Source organism: Pinus tabuliformis, chromosome 1_1, assembly GCF_031772625.1.
Source record: "Pinus tabuliformis cultivar Carrire ecotype Pingquan chromosome 1_1, CPIR1, whole genome shotgun sequence".
NCBI classification, from domain to species: Eukaryota; Viridiplantae; Streptophyta; class Pinopsida; order Pinales; family Pinaceae; genus Pinus; species Pinus tabuliformis.
The window spans coordinates 722,104,968-722,128,990 of NC_142297.1; the positions used below are offsets into that span (position 1 = coordinate 722,104,968).

Consider the following 24,023-nt stretch of genomic DNA (forward strand, 5'->3'; position numbering starts at 1 on the left):
CAAAATCATTGTCAAGAACAGGTATCCAATCCCACGGATTGATGACCTTCTCGACCAACTCAAGGGGGCTAAGTATTTCAGTAAGATCGATCTGAAGTCTAGCTATCACTAGGTTCCAAGAGAGCCCACAAATTTATGGAAGACCGCCTTCAAATCCAAGGAAGGCCTTTTTGAATGGTTGGTTATGCTCTTTGGGTTGACAAATGTCTCTGCTACTTTTATGAGGCTAATAGATGACATCTTATGGCCCTTCACCAACTCATTCGTGGTTTCTTATCTGGATGACATCCTCATCTTCAACAAGAGTTGGGAAGAACACTTGCAATACATTCGACAGGTCCTTCAAACCCTTCGGCAAAACAAACTGCGTGCCAACTTGGAGAAATGCACCTTTGGCATGAGCCAGGTCCAATATTTGGGTTTCATCATAGATGAGCGTGGTGTACATATGGATCCGACTAAGATCCAAGGCATTCGGGATTGGCTAGCCCTGACCACTCTAACAGAGCTTGGCATCTTTTTGGGCCTTGCAAATTTTTATCAAAGGTCCAGGTTGGGATTCTCTCATATCACTTGGCCTTTGAGTCAGATTACTAAGGGCGGGGTGAAAGAAAAAATTTCCTGGTCCTTGTCGCAACATAAGGCATTCGTTGACTTGAAGCACCGACTCTGCTCTACACCGGTACTCACACTGCTAGACCTGCAACAGTCATTTGAAATCTAGATAAGCACCTCAAACTATGTTATTGGTGTAGTCCTCACCCAACATAGGCATCCAATGGTCTATCATAGTGAGACACTTTTCGATACAATTTGGAAGTAACCCACCTATGATATAGAAATGTATTCCATCGTGAAGGCTTGTCGGAAATGGAAGCATTACATTCTGGGGAACCAGACGGTCATCCACACCAATCACCGACTGCTTCAGTTTATACAGATACAAGGGAAGTTACAAAATGATCGCCATTAGAAGTGGTCTACATATATGTGACAATTCCACTAGAACATTAAATACAGAAGGGGAAACACTAATAATGTTGCAGACTGCCTCAGTCGACCCCCAGTTGCAGCACTAACTATCGTTCTCAACTCTTATGGCCATGAGACCTCTGGATGGCCACAACTATACAAAAATGATCCAGAGTTCGTCTCCACATACCATATGCTAGTAGATGGAAAGCAAGTTCCTGATTTCCACCTTTAGGACGCATTATTGTGCTACCTGGGCCACCTTTATGTTCCTTCAAGCGAGTGTGCCAAGATGATTTGGGAGGTGCACTATAGTCAGGTCGCAGGACACTTTGGTGTGGAGAAATTTGTGGCTATACTACAAGAGTAATTTTATTGGCCCAAACTTCGACTAGACGTTGGGAAATATATAAGATCCTACATTACCCATGCCATCGCCAAGCTAACCAACAAGAAGTAAGGCATGTACATTCATTTTCCTACTCCCATACAATCGTGGGAATCCATCTTCATGGACTATATGTTTGGCCTCCCTACTACCAAGCATCGTAATGAATATGTATTTGTGGTCGTGGATAGATTTTCTAAGATGGCTATATTAGTGGCTTATAAGAGGAGTATTAGAGCAGAGGAAACTGCCAAACTGTTCTTTGAACGAGTATGGGTACATTTTGGGATCCCGTAGACCACTATATCAGATCAGGATAGCAGCTTCCTGTACACATTCTGGTCAAGCCTTTGGAAACTATTGGACACCAACCTCACAAAGTCGATTTCCTTCCATCCCCAGACTGATGACTAGACAGAAGTCATCAATAGGATAATAGTGCACATACTCCACATGTACAACTCTAAGCATCCACGAACCTGGGATGAGAGTCTTCCTTATGTGTAACACAATTTTAATAGAGCTCTCCATAACTCAACTGGTCGCAATCCCTTTCAAGTGGGTCTAGGATTTCAACCATTATGTTTGATTGATGTTTCCTTGCCTCATGCGACTGCATGGACATAATCCACACATGTATTATCTAAAGTTGATAAACCAACCATATTTATTGAATGAATCCAACACATCCACCATCAAGTTCATGATGTCTTGGAGAAGTCAAATACCAAGTACAAGCGACTACATGATCAATATTGGGTGCCACGCAAGTTTCAAGTGGGAGACAATGTTTGGTTGCATTTGTAGAAAGAATGCCTTACCAGAGCCCATCAGAAGCTCATACCACCCTGATATGGTCCTTACACTATTACCATGGTTGTGAGAGACAATGATTTTGAGTTCAACATTCCCCCTTCAATGACCTAGACCCAGTGTTCAATGTGGACTGCCTTCGACCATACTTCCCACCATTATTGGACACATCAGACATTGCAGAACAACTCACATGAATATAGTTAAACCCATACTGCATGGAACAAGACACAACTGATCGGATTATGGATACACAGGTCAAGAACAATCACCAACAGAAGATCCAACAATATCGGATTGTCAAAGTTGGCCAACTCCTACACCAAGGCAAGTGGTTCACCAAGGACCAAGTTCAGCAGAAGTTTCCCCATTTCATGGAGGCACTCAACATAATGGGGACCATTGCTTCCTAAGGGGGGAGAACCGATCTAGGTGGATGTTGGTGGCCACCCGCCTATTCCACTTGGACCCCCACCACTATCTCTTTAAGTTTTTTAGTTTCCTTAATTGTAGCACATTTACTATTTTTGGCATTTTTTCAAGTCTTGAACTTCCGAAGCCGTTTTGAGGCTCTAAACGACATTTTTTGGGAAAATCGAGGCTGACATGGGGCTTTAATCAATTTTGGACACTCAAAATTTGTAGTCCTAGGATAGATATTTCTGACGAGGTATTGTGCGCATCAAACAAAGATCGTATGCCAAAGTTACAACCCTGGAAAGTTGATGTACCAATTTACCCAAACTGGGCCCATAGTTTGGCGCTTCATCTCCTACAGTTAGTTTTTTGGATGTTTAGGGTTTTCCATATTTTCTCAATAATAAGTAGGCCTATGAGCCTCATTGTAACACAGTTCAGAGGCATGTAGCTACCACTTATCTTCTCAGAGATAAGCTACCATCGCCCGAGCTAGTCTTATTTCCATTCAGTTTGTAAGCATATTTCAGTATTTGATATTAACGAAATGAAGCGTCATTTATGATGCACCTTTGTATTTATGGTTATATCTGTAATGTTTTGTGTTCCTATTTAAGTGTGGATCATTCAAGAAGATCAATTTCTTGAATTCTTTATATACCTGAAGGCAGGTATTATAAAAACTATGCCTAAATAAAACAAATTCAATAAAGTTAGGAAATAAATACTCATCCTAAAAATTAGTAACTATATATCAATAAAACTTTCTTTTGTTTTTTACTAATTTAATTATATTCATTTAACTGGGAATTTTATTGTATAGTTGTTGCATCTGGTAAAGAAAATTATAGAAAGTTGACGGAAAAAAAAAGGTCAACTTTAAAATATAATTAGAATAAAAAACTATAATTAGTGAAATTGGAATTTAAAATAGAGAAAAGAGACAATATAAGTCAAATTAAAAAGTAATAAAACTAAAAATTAAAAAAAAAAAAAATTATTAGATTTTTTTTTTAAACTTTTTTTCCTTTTAAAAATTTCTCATCTTAAATTGAAAAAGTGGAGAAAAAAATATAATTCATGAAAATAGTAATAATAGAAAAAAAATAAAAAGTAAAAAAAGTTGAATAAAAAGGAAATAAAACTAAAAACAAAAAAATTGGTAACTAATAGAAAAATTAAAGTTACTAAAGACCTCAACCAATCACTTTACAAATAAATAAATTTAAATAATAATAATAAATAACAAAAACTGAATTAAGCATTGGGGGTTTTCCAGTGTAGATGTAACTGTATTAAGTAAGTCATTCATCTATGACCATTTAACAAAAAATGAATTAAGCATGGGGGGTTTTGGCAGTGTATTTTTTGGGATTTAATTGCATTAAGTAAGTCATTCATCTATGACTATTTCCATGAGAGGTTGTCGTAAGTGACTAATTTCTCATAATTTTCTAATAGTCCACTTAGCACATAGATATCATTTTTTGGGATTCAACTGCATTAAGTAAGTCATTCATCTATGACCATTTCCATGAGAGGTAGTGGTAACTGACTAATTTCTCATGATTTTTGAATAGTCCACTTAGCACAAATTGCATTTTCTAGTGATTTTTGAATCGACCACTTAGCACATAGATATCATTTTTTGGGATTCAACTGCATTAAGTAAGTCATTCATCTATGACCATTTCCATGAGAGGTAGTAGTAACTTTCTCATGATTTTTGAATAGTCCACTTAACACTCATTGCATTGGGATGTTCACAGGGGTGAAGAAGTGGGATTGAAACTAATGAAATAAATCACATAGCATCAATCATCACTTCTGGGGCTTGCACCTGGTACCCCGAACTTCCCAGGAGTTTTCCCCACAATCAAACCCACTTAGCTTGCTACCACATTTGCAAAAACTTAGCAAGTATTTTGCCTCATAAACCATTCAAGTAGAGTTCCCTTCACTCTTTTGAATTAGGTATTGGGGGTTTTCGCCGTACACTATATTGAATTCTTAATGTTAAACTATAAATAAGTGTCAAAAATATTTGGTGAAAGACAAATTAATAAGAAATCCAAAAAACAAACTATACATTATTGGGTAATAAAAAATTTACAAAATATTAGTACAAAATAAAAGAAAATAAAAAAATGAAAAACAACTTCAAATAAAATGATTTGTTAATGAAATTGGAATATGGATTTCTTGCGGGAAAATTTTTATATTGATTTCTTTATAGAAAAATAAAAAACAATTATAGTTATTCAACAAAAATCTGGAAAAAAAAGGCAAATTTTTAAATTTGGGTAATGACGTTTAACTTCCTCTACATTAAACCTATACTCTAATAAATAAATAAATTAGAATAAATAATTTAAATATTTAAGTTTCATTGGCTTCCTCTGCATTAAACCTATATGTCAACAAGTCAAAAATTTATGATACCTAACTTAGGCATTTATTGTTCTGCATATTGGGATGTTTATCATTTAAATCCAACGTTACACATGTAACGCATAAAGCACGCCCAGTAGAACAAATGTGACAGCTGCCCCATCCAATACATATAAGACGCCCAATACTTCTAACACCTTTGCCAGAGATTAATGCAGTCTCCTAGAACATTTCCAGCCATCTATCCACGCCACTGCACATCATCATTTTCGCAAGAGATATTCTCTACAGCCCTGCAACACATTCCTCCAGCGGTCTAACTACACGCCTGCGGATAATCATTTGGGCCAGAGATCTGTTGTTGCCTACAACGCATTCCTCCAGCGATCTAAGTACACAGCTGCGCATCATCATTTCAAATTTTCTTCTATCCATCTATTCTTTCCAATTTCTATGGCAGAAATAACAGCCACCCCTCATCACCCTGGCATTGCTTCCTCCTCCACGGCCTCTTGTTCTGCGTCGGCGTTGACTCCTTATGTCCATTTTGACATATTTGTCAACCATTTTAAGAATGAAACTAGAGACTTCGCCATCGATCTCTGCAGACGTCTTACTAACCGTGGATTGCATGTTTTTCTGAACGAGCTGGACTTCAGCGATGAAGAGGAGTTTCAATTTCGAATGGAAGATGCCATTTCACTAGCCTCTCTCCAGATCGCCATATTTTCCCCAAACTATGCTCATTGGGAATGGTCCATGGATACGCTCGTCAAGATGACAAAGTCGGACGCGCCTATTCTCCCTGTTTTTTATAGAGTCGAACCTCGTCATCTCAGGTTTACAAGCAAAGATGACAAGGGACCATATGCTCAATCGCTGCGTGACCATGAGGAGAAAGAACGATACGGCTCGCAAACTATTCAGGCTTGGAGAGACGCTCTGTTCCATGTTTCCAACCTAAGTGGTTTCGAGCTGTGGAGCTATGGGTGAGCATTTCCTACTATTCAAATCTTTAATGATCGTTTACAATTTGATCGATTGGCAGAGGTTTCCACTATTGTAACTTAATACACAAAAGCGTTTCTTACTGTTTATTTTAAACTCTGCTTGAATATTTAGGCGCCAGGAGGTACTCTTGGGTGAAGTCGTCGACAGAGTCTTCAAAGATTATTGTCGTCCTCGCGATTACCATGTTTTCTTGAGTCATCGCGGGCCAGACTCGAAGGAGAAATTCGCCGAGCCTCTCTACAATCTCCTTGTTTCCCATGGATTACGAGTCTTTCTAGACAAGGAAGAAATGGTGGGGGCACTCAAGATTGACGCTCAAATAGAGGTGGCTATTCAATTCGCGCATGTCAATATCGTTATACTTTCTCCCAGATTTCCCGAATCTTCTTGGTGCATGGATGAGCTCTCCCTCATGACAAAGATCGAGGGTAAAATTTTACCCGTTTTCTATGAAGTGGAGCCTTCCCATCTGGATGGAGTTTACATTGAAACCCTGTACTGCCACCACCGAGAGAGACAGCGAGAGGACAGAGAAACTATTGAGAAATGGAAAGACGCTCTTGCCAAAGTCCCAAAATCAGATGAATTCATGCTGGCCGGGTAAGAATTCTTGTTTCCAAGAGCATCCTTGTGTGATTGCAAATTCCAGGTATCTAATACTTAATTATTAATTTTGCTATTCATCCAATATGTATAGTTTACTTTACTCCAAACCCGTTAAACTGAATCTGCAAATGGATATAAGCTCTCGAACTTTTCCCATACCTGAAGTGCTGTTTTCAATTTGTTGGAATACATGTCATTAGAGTAGGTATTTCTCACTGCTTATTAAATTGGTTTTACTCTTTCTAATGGAATATTCAGGGAGGAGCTCAAGGAGGAGCTCAAGGAGAAGCTCAAGGAGGAGCTTATGCATAAGATTGTCGAAAGGGTGCGGAAACATATTGCAGAACCAGCACCATCAGAAGTCATGAGAAGCTCCGAAGAGCATAGAGCGGCGAAAAGTGTTCTAAACGATGGTTCAAAACGGTCAGAAGTCGTCCCCGTGGAAGACTTTTATATTGGGCTGCCGGAAAAATTAGAAGATTTCGAGAAGGCGGTGCTATCGCAGCAAGATGAAAAGCGTGTAGAGGCCAAGGTTGTGGGAATTCTGGGTGGTGTTGGAATTGGGAAAACAGTGTTGGCTAAAGAAATTTTCAAGTGTAAGAGATCAAATTACAAAGAATCCTCCTCTTTGTTTAATGTGAGAAACTCTGTTGCGAGAAAATATGCTCTAAAAGATTTGCAAAGTAAGATCGAAAGTAAGATCGTTAAGGACTTGAAACATAGTCCCAGTAAAGAAATTGAAAGTGTCGAAGAAGGTAAAGAGATACTCAAACAGCATCTCGGATCGTGTCAGGCTCTCGTGATATTAGATGATGTTGATCATGTGGATCAACTTTATGCATTGACGCCAATTCTTCACCCAAACAGCTTGATTTTGGTTACTTCTCGTAACAAGGATGTCCTCAACAAAGATGTCCTCACTAAGTTCGGCTTCGTAGATTCATCAATTTATCATCTAACCGGACTAAATAGTGAAGACTCCCGAAAGCTTTTACTCTCCTATGCCTTCAATCCCCCGAATCAACGACCCCCGTCAATTTATCATCTACTTGGACAAGATTTCCAGAACCTTTTACTCTCCTATGACTCCGATCGCCCGTTTCCACGAGACCCTTCTGAAGATCTGCTTTTTGAATCTCTGGTACATGAGTTTGTAACGACCTGCGATGGTTTGCCAGAACCGTTGAAAGAGCTAGGGGAGAGTCTGAGAGGAAAAGACAGATCTGGCTGGGAAGAGCAATTGAATCAACTTAGACACAACTGCAAACTATTTATCGAGACAAAGCTTAACATTTGTTATGATTCACTAAATAAAGAGGAACAGCAAATATTCTTAGATGTTGCTTGCTTCTTCATAGGTGAAGACAGATATAGCGTAACAAGGATATTCGGCATGGAAGGACTTCAGAAGCTAGAGAAAAGATGTCTATTGAAGGTGACCAGTAAAATAGAAATGAATGAATTCCTGCGAAATTATGGAAAAAATAAGGCTAACAGATTAACGCCACGTCGGCTTTGGCATCAGGGGACCAAGCAGATCAATGATTTGCTTGAGAAATCGCCATCTGTAAGTGCTTCTGCAATCCTTCAAACCTTTGTAAACCTTTGAATTTCTATTTATTCTTAAGAAACGCATCTTTTGTTTATTCGTAAGAGAGATGCATCTCTGTATTTCCGCGGAATTACAATGAAAGGAGACCCCGGAGATGAAACTGAAATGCCATGTTGCAAACAGAGTGGTGAGACGTTTAGTAGTTCCAGGAATTTGAAATTTCTTGCAGCTCAAGGTGGTTATGTAGAAAAGATATTGACTAGGGTGGGATCAGCTGATCTCTTATGGCTAAAGTGGCATAAGTGCACCCACTCTTCTCTTCCTCCCTGGATTTCCATGGAGAAATTACGCGTTTTAGAAGTGGACGGAAGCAAATTAACAGAATTGTGGCAAACTGAATCTCAGGTTTGGTAAATTTTTGTGTTCATTATTCCTTCGTTTCATTTCATTTCGTAGATGAAAATCGTCTGATAGTTGATATCTAAACATCGCAGGTTCCTCTCCAGTTGCGGGAGCTAAATATCTGCGCTCCCCTTTCACTGTTTCCACAGTCCATAGGGCAAATGGAGCTCCTTGAAAGATTGTAGTTAAATGTTCTGGACCACTCCCATTCATAGATTTGCCGGAAGAATTTTGTCGGCTGCGCTCGTTGAAATACTTAGAGATGCCAGAGTGCTCAGGAATGATGTCGCTGCCCGATTCCTTCGGAGATCTAGCAAACCTCCAATATCTCGATTTGAAAGGCGCTTCTTGCTTGCAGATGCTTCCAAAATCATTCGGAAATTTAACTGTACTCAAGTATCTATCTCTGGACGGGTGCAGTGAGATACGAGAGCTGCCTGGTCTGGAACATTTCACTTCTTTGGAGACGTTAGATGTTAGGGAATGCAAGAATCTCGAGAGCATACCAGAGTTGGGGCAGCTCATCAAGCTCCAAATACTAGATGTTAGTGGATGCAGCCAGATAAAATGGCTATCAGGTTTAAAACATTTGAATTCTTTGGAGACGTTTATTGTTAGCGGATGCCAGAAGCTCCAGAGCATACCAGGGTTGGGGCAGCTCACAAAACTCCCAGAGTTAAATGTTAGTGGATGCAGTGAGATAAAATTGCTGCCAGGTTTGGAAAATTTGACTTCTTTAGAGTCTTTTAATGTTAGCGGGTGCCAGAAACTCCAGAGCATAGGAGGGTTGGGGCAGCTCACAAAGCTCCAAACACTAGATGTTAGTGGCTGCAGTGAGATACAGACGTTGCCAGGCTTGAAACATTTGACCTCGTTGGAGACTTTTAATGTTAGGGGATGCGAGAAGCTCCAGAGCATAGATGTTAGTGGAAGCAGAGGGATACATACGCTGTCAGGTTTGGAACATTTGACTTCTTTGAAGAAGTTGAATGTTAGTGGATGCAAGAAGCTGCAGAGATTACCAAGTTTGGGGTTACTCACAAAGCTCAGAACAATAGATGTTAGTGGGTGCTGTGAGATACAATCGCTCTTAGGTTTGGAACATTTGACCTCTTTGAAGACGTTGAATGTGAGTGGATGCAAGAAGCTGCAGAGCATAAGAGGCTTGTGGCAGCTCAGAAAGCTCCAGATATTAAATGTTAGTGGATGCAATGAGATACGACAGCTGCCAGGTGTGAAACTTCTAACGTCTTTGGAGACGTTGAATATTAGTGGGTGCAAGAATCTTCAGAACATAGGATGGTTGGGGCAGCTCAGAAAGCTCCAAACACTAGATGTTGGTGGGTGCCGGATACAACGGCTCTTAGGTTTGAAATATTTGACTTCTTTGAAGAAGTTGAATGTTAGCGAGTGCAGAAAGATCCGAGTGCTGCCAGGCCTGGAACGTCTCACAAAGCTCCAGATATTAAATGTTAGTGGATGCAATGAGATACGAGAGCTGCCAGGCGTGGAACGTCTCGCGTCTTTGGAGACGTTGGATGTTAGTGAGTGCTGGAACCTTGAGAGCATACCAGAGTTGGGGAAGCTCACAAAGCTCCAAACACTAGAGGCTAGATTCTGTTCCCTGATAAAATCGCTCTTGGGTTTGGAAAATTTGACTTCTTTGAAGACGTTGAACATTCGGGGATGCCCTGAGCTGCACAGCATACCAGGGTTGGCCCAGCTAAAAGGGCTTCAGATACTCGCTGTTGGACGCCAAAAGCTGCAGAGGATGCCAAGTTTGGAACATTTGACTTCTTTGCAGACGTTGGATATTAGAGAATGCTGGAGCCTGGAGAGCATACCAACGTTGTGGTCGCTCACAAAGCTCCGAAATCTAGAGCTTTTAGATTTGAGAAGCCTACGAGAGCTGTCAAGTCTGGAACATTTGACGTCTTTGGAGACGTTGACTCTTTCTGGATTGACGTTGATTGTGAGTATACCAGGGTTGGGGCAGCTCAAAAAGCTCCGAAATCTAGACCTTTCTGGATTCGATAGCCTACCAGAGCTGCCAAGTCTGGAACATTTGACGTCTTTGGAGACGTTGACTCTTTCTAGATTGACGTTGATTGTGAGTATACCAGGGTTGGGGCAGCTCGAAAAGCTCCGAAATCTAATCCTTTCTGAATTATATCGCCTACCAAAGCTGCCAAGTCTGGAACATTTGACGTCTTTGGAGAGGTTGACTCTTTCTAGAATCGGTGTGATCGAGAGTATACCAGGGTTGGGGCAGCTCAAAAAGCTCCAAACACTAGATATCAGCTTTTCGCATATGCAAACGCCGCCAAGTTTAGAACATTTGACTTCATTGCAGAGCCTGCGAGTTTATGGATGCCAGAGTTTGCAGAGCATACCAAGTTTGGAACATTTGATTTCTTTAGAGCGTTTACATGTTCGGGGATGCCCTAAGATACAGGATCTGCCAGGTGTGGAACATTTGATTTTTTTAGAGAGTTTGTATGTCGGGTATTGCGAGGAGCTGGAGAGCATACCACCGTTGAGGTTCCTCCAAAAGCTCAAAAGCCTACATGTTCGGGGATGCCCTAAGATACAGGATCTGCCACGTGTGGAATATTTGATTTCTTTAGAGAGTTTGATTATCAAGGGTTGCAAGGAGCTGGAGAGCATACCACCGTTGAGGTTCCTCCAAAAGCTCAAAACCCTAGATGTTCGGGGATGCCCTAAGATACAGGATCTGCCAGGTGTGGAACATTTGATTTCTTTAGAGAGTTTGGATGTCACGGATTGCAAGGAGCTGGAGAGCATACCACCGTTGACGTTACTCCAAAAGCTCAAAACCCTACGAATTTTTAGATGCCCTAAGATACAGGATCTGCCAGGTGTGGAACATTTGATTTCTTTAGGGACTTTCTATTGGGACAGCGAATTTTTTTGGGGAGCGCGATTAAGGGCACGGCTCAAGCAGCTGCGAGACTCAGGCTCGGACAGCGATTAAAGGAACGCTTATGTGTCGCTTAGGATAAATGAGAAGCGCCAACACAGGTTGTGCAAGTTGTACGGGGATGTATAATGAGGCCTTGCTGTCCTCCATGTTCCGTGAGGGAGTGGAGTCCATCCATGTTTGAAAGTTTGAAGAGTGAATGTTAGATTAATAGAGAATCCCCAAACAACATGACAAGTGCATAAGGTGAACAGTGAACGATTACTGTGATAAATAGTTGTAGTTTCGACCACACAAAAATATATGAAAAAAACTCAAAGCATGGTAAAAATTAAAACTGAATTCTAAATAAATTAAAAAACAAAAGAGAGAGAAGTAAATCGTACGCGGTATGACATCATATATTCCTGTCTGTTTACTTTTGTCGGCATGCAATATTGTTAGGCAAAGGTTTAGAAAAAGGTTTGGAAAATTTGTAATTATTTTTAAAATATGAAAACTTGAATTTTAATTAAAATTTGAATGTTTATAAAATGAATATATTTACATTAAAAAATAAAATAAAATAAATATGTATAGCTGAATTTTGGTTTTTAAACCTCTATTATAATAATAAAAATAATATAAAATAATGAATATTATTCACATATCAATTAATAATTAATATAATTATATTTATTTATTTTATGTTTATGTATCATATTTATTTTTTATATTATTATAATATTAAAAATGATATAAAATAATTAATATTATTCACATATCAATTAATAATTAACATAATCATATTTATTTTTTTATGTTTATGTATCATATTTACTTTTTATGTTTATGTAGTTAGGATTTTCAAAAGCACCAAGTAAATATAAAAAACATAAATAATATGGTCGACTTAAAACTACAAAATTAATTTATATAAAAAATATTATATTAAATAATATAATACAATAATATAGGAATGAATTAATACACCTATAAAATATAAATTAATTACATATATATTATTTTCTAAATTATATTATAGTATATTAATAATATAATATATATTAAATCTATGTTAATTTATAGTAATATTATAATAGAGTGTGAATATCTATAATATATATTATAGATACAAATTTATTATATATAAAATGTTTTTGGTATATAAGTAGAAAGTTAATATTATGGTTATATATTAATTATGTTGATAGGCGTTTTTATTGTGAGGTTTATCACGGTGACACTATTCAAATTCGTCATCCCTGTCACAATCTTAAACAAGTGTCTCACAATTCCAGCAACACTTACTGCAATCTTAGGACGAACAAGCCACTGCAACAATTCTCTTGACGAACCATTCTCATTCCCACTTCAGAAATCAAATGAGTTGTCGTTGGGCACAAATTCGTAGACCAATAGATTCCAATCATTGCTTGAAATGCAACACAAAAGCTTCATCACATTGTTATGCCTCATCCTACTGCTAACCATCTCCATCTCTGCATTGAATTCCTTCTCTACCCCAGCCCCAAACTTTCCTCGTCGATTGCTACAGATTTTATTTGCAACCTCCACTTCTCCACTATCCAACATCACCCTGTATATTGTTCTGCATACTTAGCAGGTTTGGCATGCTAAGTATGCTCCAATATATAGAGTTCAACCTCCTATGAGAGAGGGTCTTTATGAGAGTAGATATTACTAAAAAATCACACCGTTGCTTTCTTGATTTGTTGGAAGTCTCCAATCTTGGTACCATTTACCTCAATCTCCTAAATATTTTTTTTCCTCTACTTATTTTTCACTTGTTTATGAAAGAATTTGGTGTTTTAATCTCCTCCCTATAGTCGCAAGCTTCGAGAATTAAGTGTCCAATATTCCTCTTCATATTTTAGTAGTGAATGATATTTTTCAAACAATTTTTTTTCTTAGCTCATCATTTCCTCTAACATAGATCCTTTTTCCATGGAGGAGTGAAAGGTGATCAATGGGCATTAACTGAAGACATCCATTCCACAACTAAAAGTGTTGGGCTAATATTTCTTGATCCTCAAGCTTTGTCTCCTGGAGAAGGGCAATAGAGGGATTTTCCTTCTTGATTAGAGATTTCACTTATGATTTCCTTTTTCTAGACCTTAAGCCCCTACAATTATAGGAGAGAATTATCATTGCTTACATGTTGAGTGGGGAACCCCTTTAGGCAGGGAAAATCCAAAACTTCTCTTATTTCCTTTACTTCACAGGTCACCCATTTGGATGTTTTTGAGGGTGGGTTAATGGCCCAGTTCTTTCTCTCTTTTTTTCATTTGTTCAATCCTTATTTATCTATTGTATTTCCTCCTTGATCAACAGGTTCTATGATTAATATCCCTGGCTTTGTATGCTTTTTATTTTTCATCTACTGAAATGGAAAATGGAGCTCCTGTCATACCATCCCTTGGAAAAAAAAAGTATTCCTCTGCTTTTGAGGATTTGACTTGCATATGCGTTGGGTCTTCATTGCATCTAACTACTGTAGATTCTTTCGTTGGGCCTTGGGAAGGTACGAGGATAGGGGTCAGATCCACAGTAAGGGGATTTTCCTAGGGGATCTCCTCATCTTCATCTTGATTTGCATGTGTTTCATACCTATTACCTGAGATTCCTCCATCAATTAATTTGTTTTTTCCTTCTCCATTTCCTACCGATTTGTTATTTGGAGAGGGGGGGGGGGGGGGGGGCAAATTCTTTAGCAGGCGCTTGTCTCTATGGCTAGGTTGAAGGAGGATTTAGCTTTTGAGGGAATTTTCTCTTTTTAGCTTTTTTCCATTGGTCCCCTTGATCACTTTGCTTCTCCTGATCTTCTAGTTTCTTTAGGAAATTTCTAGCAAAACGTCAATAGTCGTGACAAACTTTGCATTTGAATGGTAGTTGATCTTAGTCGAGTTCTTGAATGTGTGCCCAAATTTCCAAGCTTAGATTGATTGCCGCATATCCTAGCACAAGAGAATAGTCCATCTTTGGGTTCAGCAAAATCAACAAATTTCTGCAATGTGTTCCCGATCGTTCTGAAGGTGGCATCATTCCAACAGTGAAGGGGAAGGAAGGAAAAATTCACCCATAGAAACAAAGGAAGGGACATTGAAATCAAGGTTGAAGTTGGGGCTCCATCAATCCAAATAAAACCCTTGTGCTCCCATGAAGTACAACCCACTGTGGAATATTTGATCTCGATCTAATTTTTTCTCAAAGAAGATGGTGAAGAAAGCCTTGCCACAAAATGGAGAAGTGACTCTTCCATCTATCAAGGGTTTCCAATTATTTAGGGCCCATTGGAAAACTATTCATGGGGAGGGCCATAGGCCCATGAATTGACCTAGTAGGCCCCAATCTTCCAATTGGAGAGCTCGAAGCCTAGTTTGGGAAGCCAAGATTTAGACTTTGGGGATCTCATCCAATTTTTTCATAAAATGAGAGGATGCAGCCTTTTGGAACTTAGGTCCATTCCAAACCAAGGAATTAAAAGCTTCGACCTCCTGGTCAAGATGAGGAGGGGAGGCCGAATTAGTCATGATTAACCACCTGGCCAAGGTTGGGGCCGACGGCTAGAGGATCTATATGGAGGGAGAATATGGAATAAGCAAAGAAAAAACAAAAAAAAGGGGATTCAAAGTAGCAAAGTAGAGTAAAAGGGAAGATGCAACGATAGGGACGTCGACCTAACAAGCAGTGCCTCAAGGTCACAAAGGAAGCATGGCAGATCAAAGGATCACAAGGTTGACATGCCTCAGAGCATTAGAGCTACATAGGAATTCTTTGGGTGAAGACAAACATTACTCTTTACCAAATTTTCCCAAATAGATTTAATTTAAATAACACTATTGTTGGTTATAGTGATGTTCATTCAATGAAGAAGATTTCATTGTTCCAATGCATTATTCTATTATTGACACTAAAGGCAGATGCAACAAATATTCAAAATGTTTTTCCATCTATTAGGGTGCATACATCTCATATGAAAATAGGTCCATTTATCATGATGCATATAACTTATATGCAAGAATGTGACGAATGATAAGCCTTTCTTTGGTGAATTACATCAATTGTACTATGAGTGCATCGATAACGGCTAGGATCTTCCCACCTTGAATCTAATTGGAACTTGAAACAAGACTTGATACAACCAATAAATTAGTGATGGAAATTTTGTTGTTTGCTTATAAGGACTTTAGAGACTATGAAGACTATTGATAATTTCAATAGTTTCTTACAACATTCTTTTATTAACACTAGTTTTTATCTCTATCTTTATTTCAAATAATTAATTGATACTTTGTTTATTATTATAAATTTAAATTGAAGCACAAATAAATATATGAAGTAGAGAATAAGACAATATTTTCAAACCCCCATGATACTATTATGAAAAGAGAGAAGACACAAAGAAATATTAATTGTAAGAAAAAATATGTAACTCATGACTTGTATCATATATCATATTAATTTATACCAAATAATTTTTTAAAGGATATGAATAAGATATTAATAATTTAACTATTATATTAAATTATATATTTTTAATATAAATTTAATTATATAGACTAATACTAAAAAAAATATTATTATTTTGAAATTTAAAATAAATAAATAAATATATATATCAAAATTGAGTTAAAAAATGACTTGTCATATTGCATTATCTACACATTTCCATGGAACCACAACCATAAATCTGATTATTTCGGAGCTGCTGATTGCTTGTTCTTGGGGAGAATTCAAGTTCATATATTTTAGAAAGTGTTAGGTAGTTTCGAGACACACATAACTTCAAAACTACTTGGGAAATATTTACTTATTTCAACATTTTAAGCCAACAATTCTACAACTCTCTAATTATGTAATTAGAGGGAATTATAGTTTGAAAGAAATATATATCTATATATAAAAAGTCTAATATCATGTGTTGAGATTGTAACTACTCAAATATATTAAAAATATATCAAAATATTCACAAAATCATTACATAGTTGTTGGAAATATTGTTAGCACAAAATTTTATTAACACATCTTGTTATTATTTTTATTTTTCACAATGTTTAGATTTAAAAAAAGAAACATAAAAACAAAATTGACTATTGTCAATTGTTCAAATCGTTATGGGGGCAATTCATATTAAAATTAAATGAGATAAACACAAAACAGAGGGCTTAATAACACTACTCCAACTCCAATTTGTCTATCTAAAAGATCAATAGAGTTAAAAAACAATACATCCATGTGAAGTTCTATTTGTTGGGTAGGGATTTGATCCAGCCAGAAGTAAATCCCTTTGGCTAACTTGTTATTAATTGAATCTACTATCTTTTTAGTGATGGAAAGAATTAATCCAACTACAAGTTTCCTAAGGTTGTTTATTACACAAAATGGCTTTGGCTAATTTGTTATTAATTGAATTTGCTAGCTTTTTAGTGACGGAAAGAATTAATCCAACTGCAAGTTCCTTAAGGCTATTTATTACGCAAAATGGAATTTTGTGAATGCTGATTAAAAAAAGTATTCGAATTAAAAAGCAAGTATAACGATGGAATGTGTAAATATAATGTAATGGTCAAATTGCATATCCAATAGTATATCTTGTGAAATTTAATTTGGTTTACCATTATGCATACTTCCATTAGAAAATCTCTTAACCATTAGTAACATTTGAATTAACTTCAACCATGCTAACCGAGAATATAGATACAAGGTTTAGTCATTCTTTTTATATCAAATTAACACCTATCAATACCGACTTTTGGTCAGAATAGGCTAGATTTTTAGTGATTTGGCTTTGCTACCTTGCAACCAGAAGCTGCACAAACCCCATAGATTCAAGCACATTTCATCTTTTTAAGGAGATCTTAAAAGGAGTGCACTACAACAATAAATTGGATCAGTCAGTAAAAATTATATGTGGAGTTCATTCCCTTTTTAGAATGGCTATCAATGATTTTATCCAGATTCAAATTTGCAGGTGTTGGTTGGTCCTTTTTCCCAAACATGGTCATTGGATACTGGAAAGAAACTTCATCACAAGGAAGAGTGAGCCCATATGCGATCAAACCCAAAATCTTCTTTAGCCTTCATTAACAATGTCCAAAATCAAGAATGATTGGAATAAGCGGGCAGAGACGATACATCTTCTTCGTTCTCTTCTAACATACACTACACAATGTTCCTTTGTAACATCAAAGCATAGTATGATTTTCCTATGGCTTCATCTTCCATGGCGAAATACCTTGTCTTCCTTGCAGAAAGGCCATATTAACTTTCCCTGTAATAGCTTGTTGTAGCAGCTACAACCACCCTCCAAAATGTTGGCTCGCATGCAAATTTCAGAGCCTACCTCGGATCCTGCGATCGATTGTCCTTGGTCACTTGTTGGCAAGCTTATGATTTCAAGCTCCCCTGCTTGATCTTAAGAGTTGTCTGTATTCTTATCTTCATGCAACATGTGTCATATTTGGGCATAGGGGTTGTTGTTTATCATGCAAAGGGAATGTTGTCTTGCTTCAAGGGAATTGTGTGTGTATGAGTGGTTTTCATCACATAGACATGTTTCACACTCACGTCACGAAGGTTGTTGCATCAAGAAAAGTATGTCCTATGTATTCTGGATGGTCTACGTTGTGTCACTAAGTGTCCATGTGTGATCACAATCGAGTCTTATCAATGTTTGCATATGTTTAACTAATCTCACACTTAGCCATTTTCCCAAGAAAACCAGCCTCATCCAGCTTCCTGGAACTATACGCTTTGTTTCTGCAACCATCAAGCTTCATCCCTTGCCTGCTGAAACCCCGTAGTGTGCAGAGACACCAACCTCCCTTGCCTGCTGAAACCCCACAATGGTGCAGAGACACCAACCTCCCTTTCCTGCTGAAACCCTGCAGCCCACAGAGGCCCCAACGAGCACTGCTCTCCAGGAATGCACAGAGCAGTCCAGCTACATTTCATTCAGAAATTGCATAGAGGTATCCTCCCGGGACCCCTGTCCCGTAGTAGTGATTTGAGCCTCAAAATTGCGCAGTGTTTTCCAAGTTTTCTTGTTGGTCTTGCATGACAAAATTGCGCAAACGGACCTCCTAGGGCCTCATTCTGGCATTAGTCACTATCTGCTGAAATTGCACAGATCCACCTCTCAATGACTATAGGAAAAGGTGACATGCTGGAATCGCTTCCAAGGAGTTGAGGAGAAGGACCAAAGAACCAAGTAATGGAAAAGATCAGGACCGCATGCAAACTTCATCGAATGTACGATCATCTTAAGGGTAAGTATGGTAAGTATAGAACATCTTTCGAAGTACACCTCTTAGTTGAGTTTGCAGGATTGCTTGTCATTGTCATATCATCCTGTCCTCAATAATATGCATATGCGCAAACTCAAAAAGTCACTTTATGTGTTGCTTCTACATGTCGCGCTTCTTTTTCACTTATTCGAACAACTGTCATCTTCAACAAGTTGATTGCTATGTCATGCTTATGGCCTTGTCCTGGTGATGTTCAAGGTCTTCGCTTCGTGTGTACATGTTGTGTTCGCTATGTAAACATCTGTCGCACTCACACACGAAGTTGTATGCACTGTCGCGTAAGAAGGATCATCACGGTCGTCCAATGATCTATCACAATCGTTGCACTTGTCACTCACACTGTCGGTTAATCATGTTGAGCATGTGTGTCTTGATTGTTTGAAGCGTCTTGTCGTCAAGTCATGTGAGTGTGTGTTTGCAAGGTCGTGTATGCACAAATTCACTCGCTCGCACACTTAGCCACTTTTTTGAAGTTCCGACGACCAGATCCCCCTCTAACAGCCGAACCTTCAACCCACCATCCACTCGAATGACTATCACCCAAAACAACGCAGAAGTATCCAATAAGCCATTCCAAGTTGCGCTTCCCGCAAGCTGATCAATCAACCCTCCTACTGGTCAATCAGATAGTTTGACTGGGCAGTCACCCCCGGATTCACTCCCCTCAAAAATTTTGCCGAGGCTACAGACCTTGCCCACCCCGCTGACTAAGAAAATTGTGCAAACAATCCAGACAAACACCTAGTACCTGTCCCTGTCTCCCTCAAAAAACTGCCAAGTTTTCCTAGTTAGTCACCCAGTCAGCGCGCTGACTGCTCACCTAGAAAACTGTGCATATTTCATGAGCAAGCCTCTTGCAACCCGAAAGTCTGCTCAGCTTAGAAATTGCATAGAGGTGGTCAATAGGTAAGCCTCCCAGCAATTGCATAGTTTTTCCCGCCAGCAGCGCCCAACAGCCTGCTGTCAGTTCCCTCCAAAAACTGCGCAGTTCTCGCTGCCAAGCTGCCGCTGTCCGCTCACTCTGAAAATTGCACATATTTTTCCTGCCAAGCCTTCCTACAGCCCGCACCGCTTCTCCCAGAAATTGCATAGATCTATCCTCCAACTGAGCCAAATCCCACAAATGGTCACTTCTGATCCAAATTGCACGTCTTTTTCCCAGTGACTTCTGCACAGTTTTCACTAGCAGTGCCCGGAGCCCGCATCCCAGCTCAAAACTTGCCTCGCGTAGTTTCATAACCTTGTCCTCTCTCCCGGTCACCCACATCCGAAAACGATCATGCATCATGGTAGACTAGGAGATTTATGGATTTGATGTCATCTCGTCATGAGTGACTGCAGATTAAGGTACATGAATAGACATGATGTGATGACAGATGGGATGAGAAGAGGAGAGTACATGCAATCTCCTTTTTATACAATCCCACGGTCCATAGACCATGGGTAGGTCTTTACAACCGACATGACACTTTAAAAAATAAGGGCAGATAACCCTTTATGACTCTTGATACCTTCGCGCTCTGCGACCATAAAATGGGGAGACTTCTACAACTTTATTACAAAATTGTCCCAAAACATAGGCTTCTAGCCCCAAAACTGCTCTTGGGGGATCCCGTTCCCAACAGGCCCCCAACACAAACATGGTGACTCTCCCTCGAGTCACTCATCAGGCACGATGATCTTAGCATGAAGACCTCCCAGCTCGACTTGTAAGACGGCTACCTCAGTAGTGCATTGTGCAGCTGCTTCACTTCCTCGACCAATTGTTCAGTTACTGGCCCTGCGTTGTCAACCTGAAGCTTCTGTTGAGTCTCCTAGAGACTAGAAAGCTTGCATTCAATGGAGGCCATGATGAGATAGGCCTCGTCCAGCCAAGGCTTTAAGCGCGCCTTCAACACTGCCTCTTTATGTTGAGCTGCATCTACATGTTCCTTCAGTGCTTTGGCCTCCTGCAGCTTTGCAAGTCTCTGTGTGAGAGTGATAGTGCGCGTTGTCCCCTTCACCTTGTTGTAGCGCTGCTGCAGTTCTCACGCCTCTGTCTCCATCCTTTGTACACTGGGATCTTCTTGTAGACTAGTCAGTACCTCAAATGGCTATTCAAACAGTCTTGTGTAGTCCGTTACTGCACTGTCTACTGTTGCTATGGCCTCTGTGACAGCAGTTGCGCGCTGCTCCTTTACTTCCGATGGAGTTGAAGGTTGGGCCTTAGACTGTAACTCTACAATCTAAAGGTTTAGCTCCAGTTGAACCTTGGCTAATTCTGTGAGGGCGTTCCACACCCCTATAGCAAGTTTGAGAACCTGTTCATCTGCCTCCGCATCCTGGGGAATGACCAACTATGGGACCATTCGGCATGCATCCATCACAACCTTAATCATGCGCTGATTTGTAGTGGTAAGTTCCTTCATGGAATTTAAGGCGGTATCACGTTGCACACCTAGTTGGTCAATGTTGATATTCTGCTCTCTCGTCAATTGCAAAGTGCGCTGTTCATGGGTTGTCAACTCCGCGATCACTCCATCATGCAGCAAGTGAAGCGCCTATCTAGGAAGCGCTGCCAAGTTCAACCCTACTCCCTTGAGGGCACTGACAGTGGGCCTGTCAACTTCACTCTCTGTGGTCAGTGCTCCATCTAGGAGGACTATTGCTTGGGGGTCCGTTGCGCCTAGCATCCCGGCGACTTCTGACATACCGATGGCCAAACTGGTGGACACCGCACCGATCTGTGATGTATGGATCTGCAGCTCGCGGAGACCCATTTGGATGGCCCCTAATGCTTGTTGCTGCTGCTGCTCAAACTGCTGTAGAACCTCCGTTGTGGCATCTCGCACTGTGTTGCCAATGTTGTACAAATCCCCCTTTGTGAGGGTGATTGGATCCATCGACGTCTTACTGGCCTTGGATTTCTTTTGCGGCCATATTGCTTCATGCCCTCTTGGACACTTGATGCAGAATGAAGTTGTCTAAGGATCCTCTCCTCCCTGCATGGTTGGCTCGTCCACTTCTCCCTTTGTCTCAGGCGAGGGTGAATTTTGACCTTTGTCAGAGTCGCGCTCTTCTCCTCTGGTCTGTTCTTTCACCTACTTCACGACATCGCGCTCTGCCTGGGCCTTGTCATTAGCCTCCTTCCTGCTCTTCTTAGCCAGCTATGCCATCTTAAGCTTGGCTTCCTCCTTCTTACGCTACGTGATGGTCTTGCTTGATCCCACCGCTAAGTCTGAGGCAATGCACCACTCCTCCGGCCAGCGATCAAGAACTGCATCGATCACGTCATCAGTGGCCAAATAGGGCATATCATGCCACTCCTGCTCAGGGTCCTTTTGCGCCCTGATCGACACATGGTGAAAATCTGCCTTAAATTCTACATACCCCTACAGTTTGTCAAAAACAGTAGGCGACAACAACGGCTTACGGTTGATGGCCATGTGCACATTCATCTCCATCAAGATCCAAAAGATCTTGCTATCCTTGACGCGCTAGGGATCCTTGGTCACCCATAGCGAAGCATACTTCGCTGCCTCTAGTAGGTCCGGTGCGATTGAGGGGAATTGACTATCCTTAGGCAACTCCCAGGCTACCAACATAATGGACAGCAAGAGCCACGCATAGTGGAAGGTCTTGTTGATCTCCTGTGCTTCGTGACAGTTCGCTAGGAACTCACCACAGAGATAGCACGCCCAAGTAAACTAGACCCATTCCACACATTGGGCTGCTAGAGTTATGATAGGCGTCAATACTTCATCTGCGCAACACTTCCGCATAGCCTTTCCTACCAGAATTTGTGTGGCCACCTTGACTGCAGGGTCATTGATACTCGAGATAGCATAGCCGCACGACTTCTTTGTGAGCTTGAATTTTTCCTTCATGGCCTCCACGAGGGCATGTTCCCCAGCTTTTCTGCCAAACATCATGGCCAGATTTCCCCCCACATATATTAGTTGCATGATCCTTTGGATCAACATGTCTGTGACAGGTATCGGCTCCTCCAGCCATAGGCACCCATCATGCACCAAGCACAACAGCTGCTTGATGACCACCAATGTAATGGGTGGGCGATTGTAGTGCGGCACCCATAGCAGGTTGAGCAGACCTGCCTTATCTACACCCTTGAGCCACTTTCATGGTTCCAGCGCGATCATCCCGGTGGTTGTATGAACAACGCGGTGCATGAGTTGATCGGTCGCCAAGTGAGGGAACTTCTCAGTATCAGCTAAGTCCCAGTCTTCCAACTTCAATAGCGGAACCCACCCCAAGCGCGGTCCTTCGAAGACAATTTGGTCTAGCAGCAGAGGGGTATGCAAGGTGACCTTGCTTTCGTTAATGTCCTTTGGCACCTTGGCCTTGCCCTTGCATGGAGGGATGTATTCAGGCAATTTGGTGAGAGGGTCGGCAACTTCAACGTCCTCCACTTCCACTCCAACATCCTCATCATCCATTGGGATGTCCGCAATGTCTTCCTCCGACGATTCGAGATTGATAGTTTTCCCCTTTTCTTGTGTGGTGGGTTTGTTCTTCTAAGGGTTTCTAGGTGAAGAGCGCACCGGTGTCACAGCCTGTTTTCCCTTCTTTCCCTTCACACTCTCCTTGGTCGGGGTAAGTTTTGGTATAGGCATCTGTGGCCACTTGGGGACCTCAGCTAGTACCTCTGCAACCTCCGGGGCAGCTCCCTCTACCTCCATAACGACTTCCAGCACAACCCCCTCGGTTGTAATTGTGGTTAAACTCTGTAAATCAATCAAATGCTGGCCAGTCAAGCAATTCTTCGAAGAATGTGCAGTTCATGCAAGTCTGAGAGCTCAACACCCCACTAATAAAAATGCCAAGTGTTTTTCATTGGGAAGCCACATGTAATTTATAGGCCATTTTGAATTCAGATCCAACCATTCCCCCCAAAATAGGTTCATTAATGCAAGATTGGCGGCAGATTTTCAAGGATCTTACCCATAAATTGAGTCTTAAGTGTCGCCCCCATTTGGCCATTTTTTCACCATCAAATCGTGAATAATGATTTTAACAGTCACTTTCTAGTAGACTTGCACTGTTTTTCCCCGGGTAGCACAACTCACTCCACGTTGTTGCAAACCCTGTGACATCTCTTCATCCCACACAGTTCCCTTATCACACAGTTCCCTAACCCGAGCAGTGTAGTTTATAGTCCCGTGCCTCCTTTCAGCTACCTGGAGCGCTAAGACTGTGCTGCCTTCATATAGTCACTGGGTT

General features: G+C 40.3%; 1 protein-coding gene across 1 annotated transcript; it reads left to right on the forward strand.

Moving 5' to 3' along the window:
• Positions 1 to 5,434: 5,434 nt before the first annotated feature.
• LOC149215928 (disease resistance protein L6-like) lies at positions 5,435 to 8,207 on the forward strand. The gene is made up of 3 exons (XM_089389772.1): positions 5,435 to 5,970; positions 6,104 to 6,592; positions 6,857 to 8,207. The coding sequence occupies exons 1-3, from the start codon at positions 5,435 to 5,437 to the stop codon at positions 8,205 to 8,207; spliced, it is 2,376 nt and encodes a 791-aa protein (XP_089245898.1).
• Positions 8,208 to 24,023: the final 15,816 nt, after the last annotated feature.

Coding starts and splice junctions, on each gene's coding strand:
- LOC149215928 (XM_089389772.1), top strand. CDS start 5,435: ATGGCAGAAATAACAGCCACCCCTCATCACCCTGGCATTGCTTCCTCC. Junction 5,971..6,103: donor TTCGAGCTGTGGAGCTATGG/GTGAGCATTTCC, acceptor TTGAATATTTAG/GCGCCAGGAGGTACTCTTGG. Junction 6,593..6,856: donor GATGAATTCATGCTGGCCGG/GTAAGAATTCTT, acceptor TGGAATATTCAG/GGAGGAGCTCAAGGAGGAGC.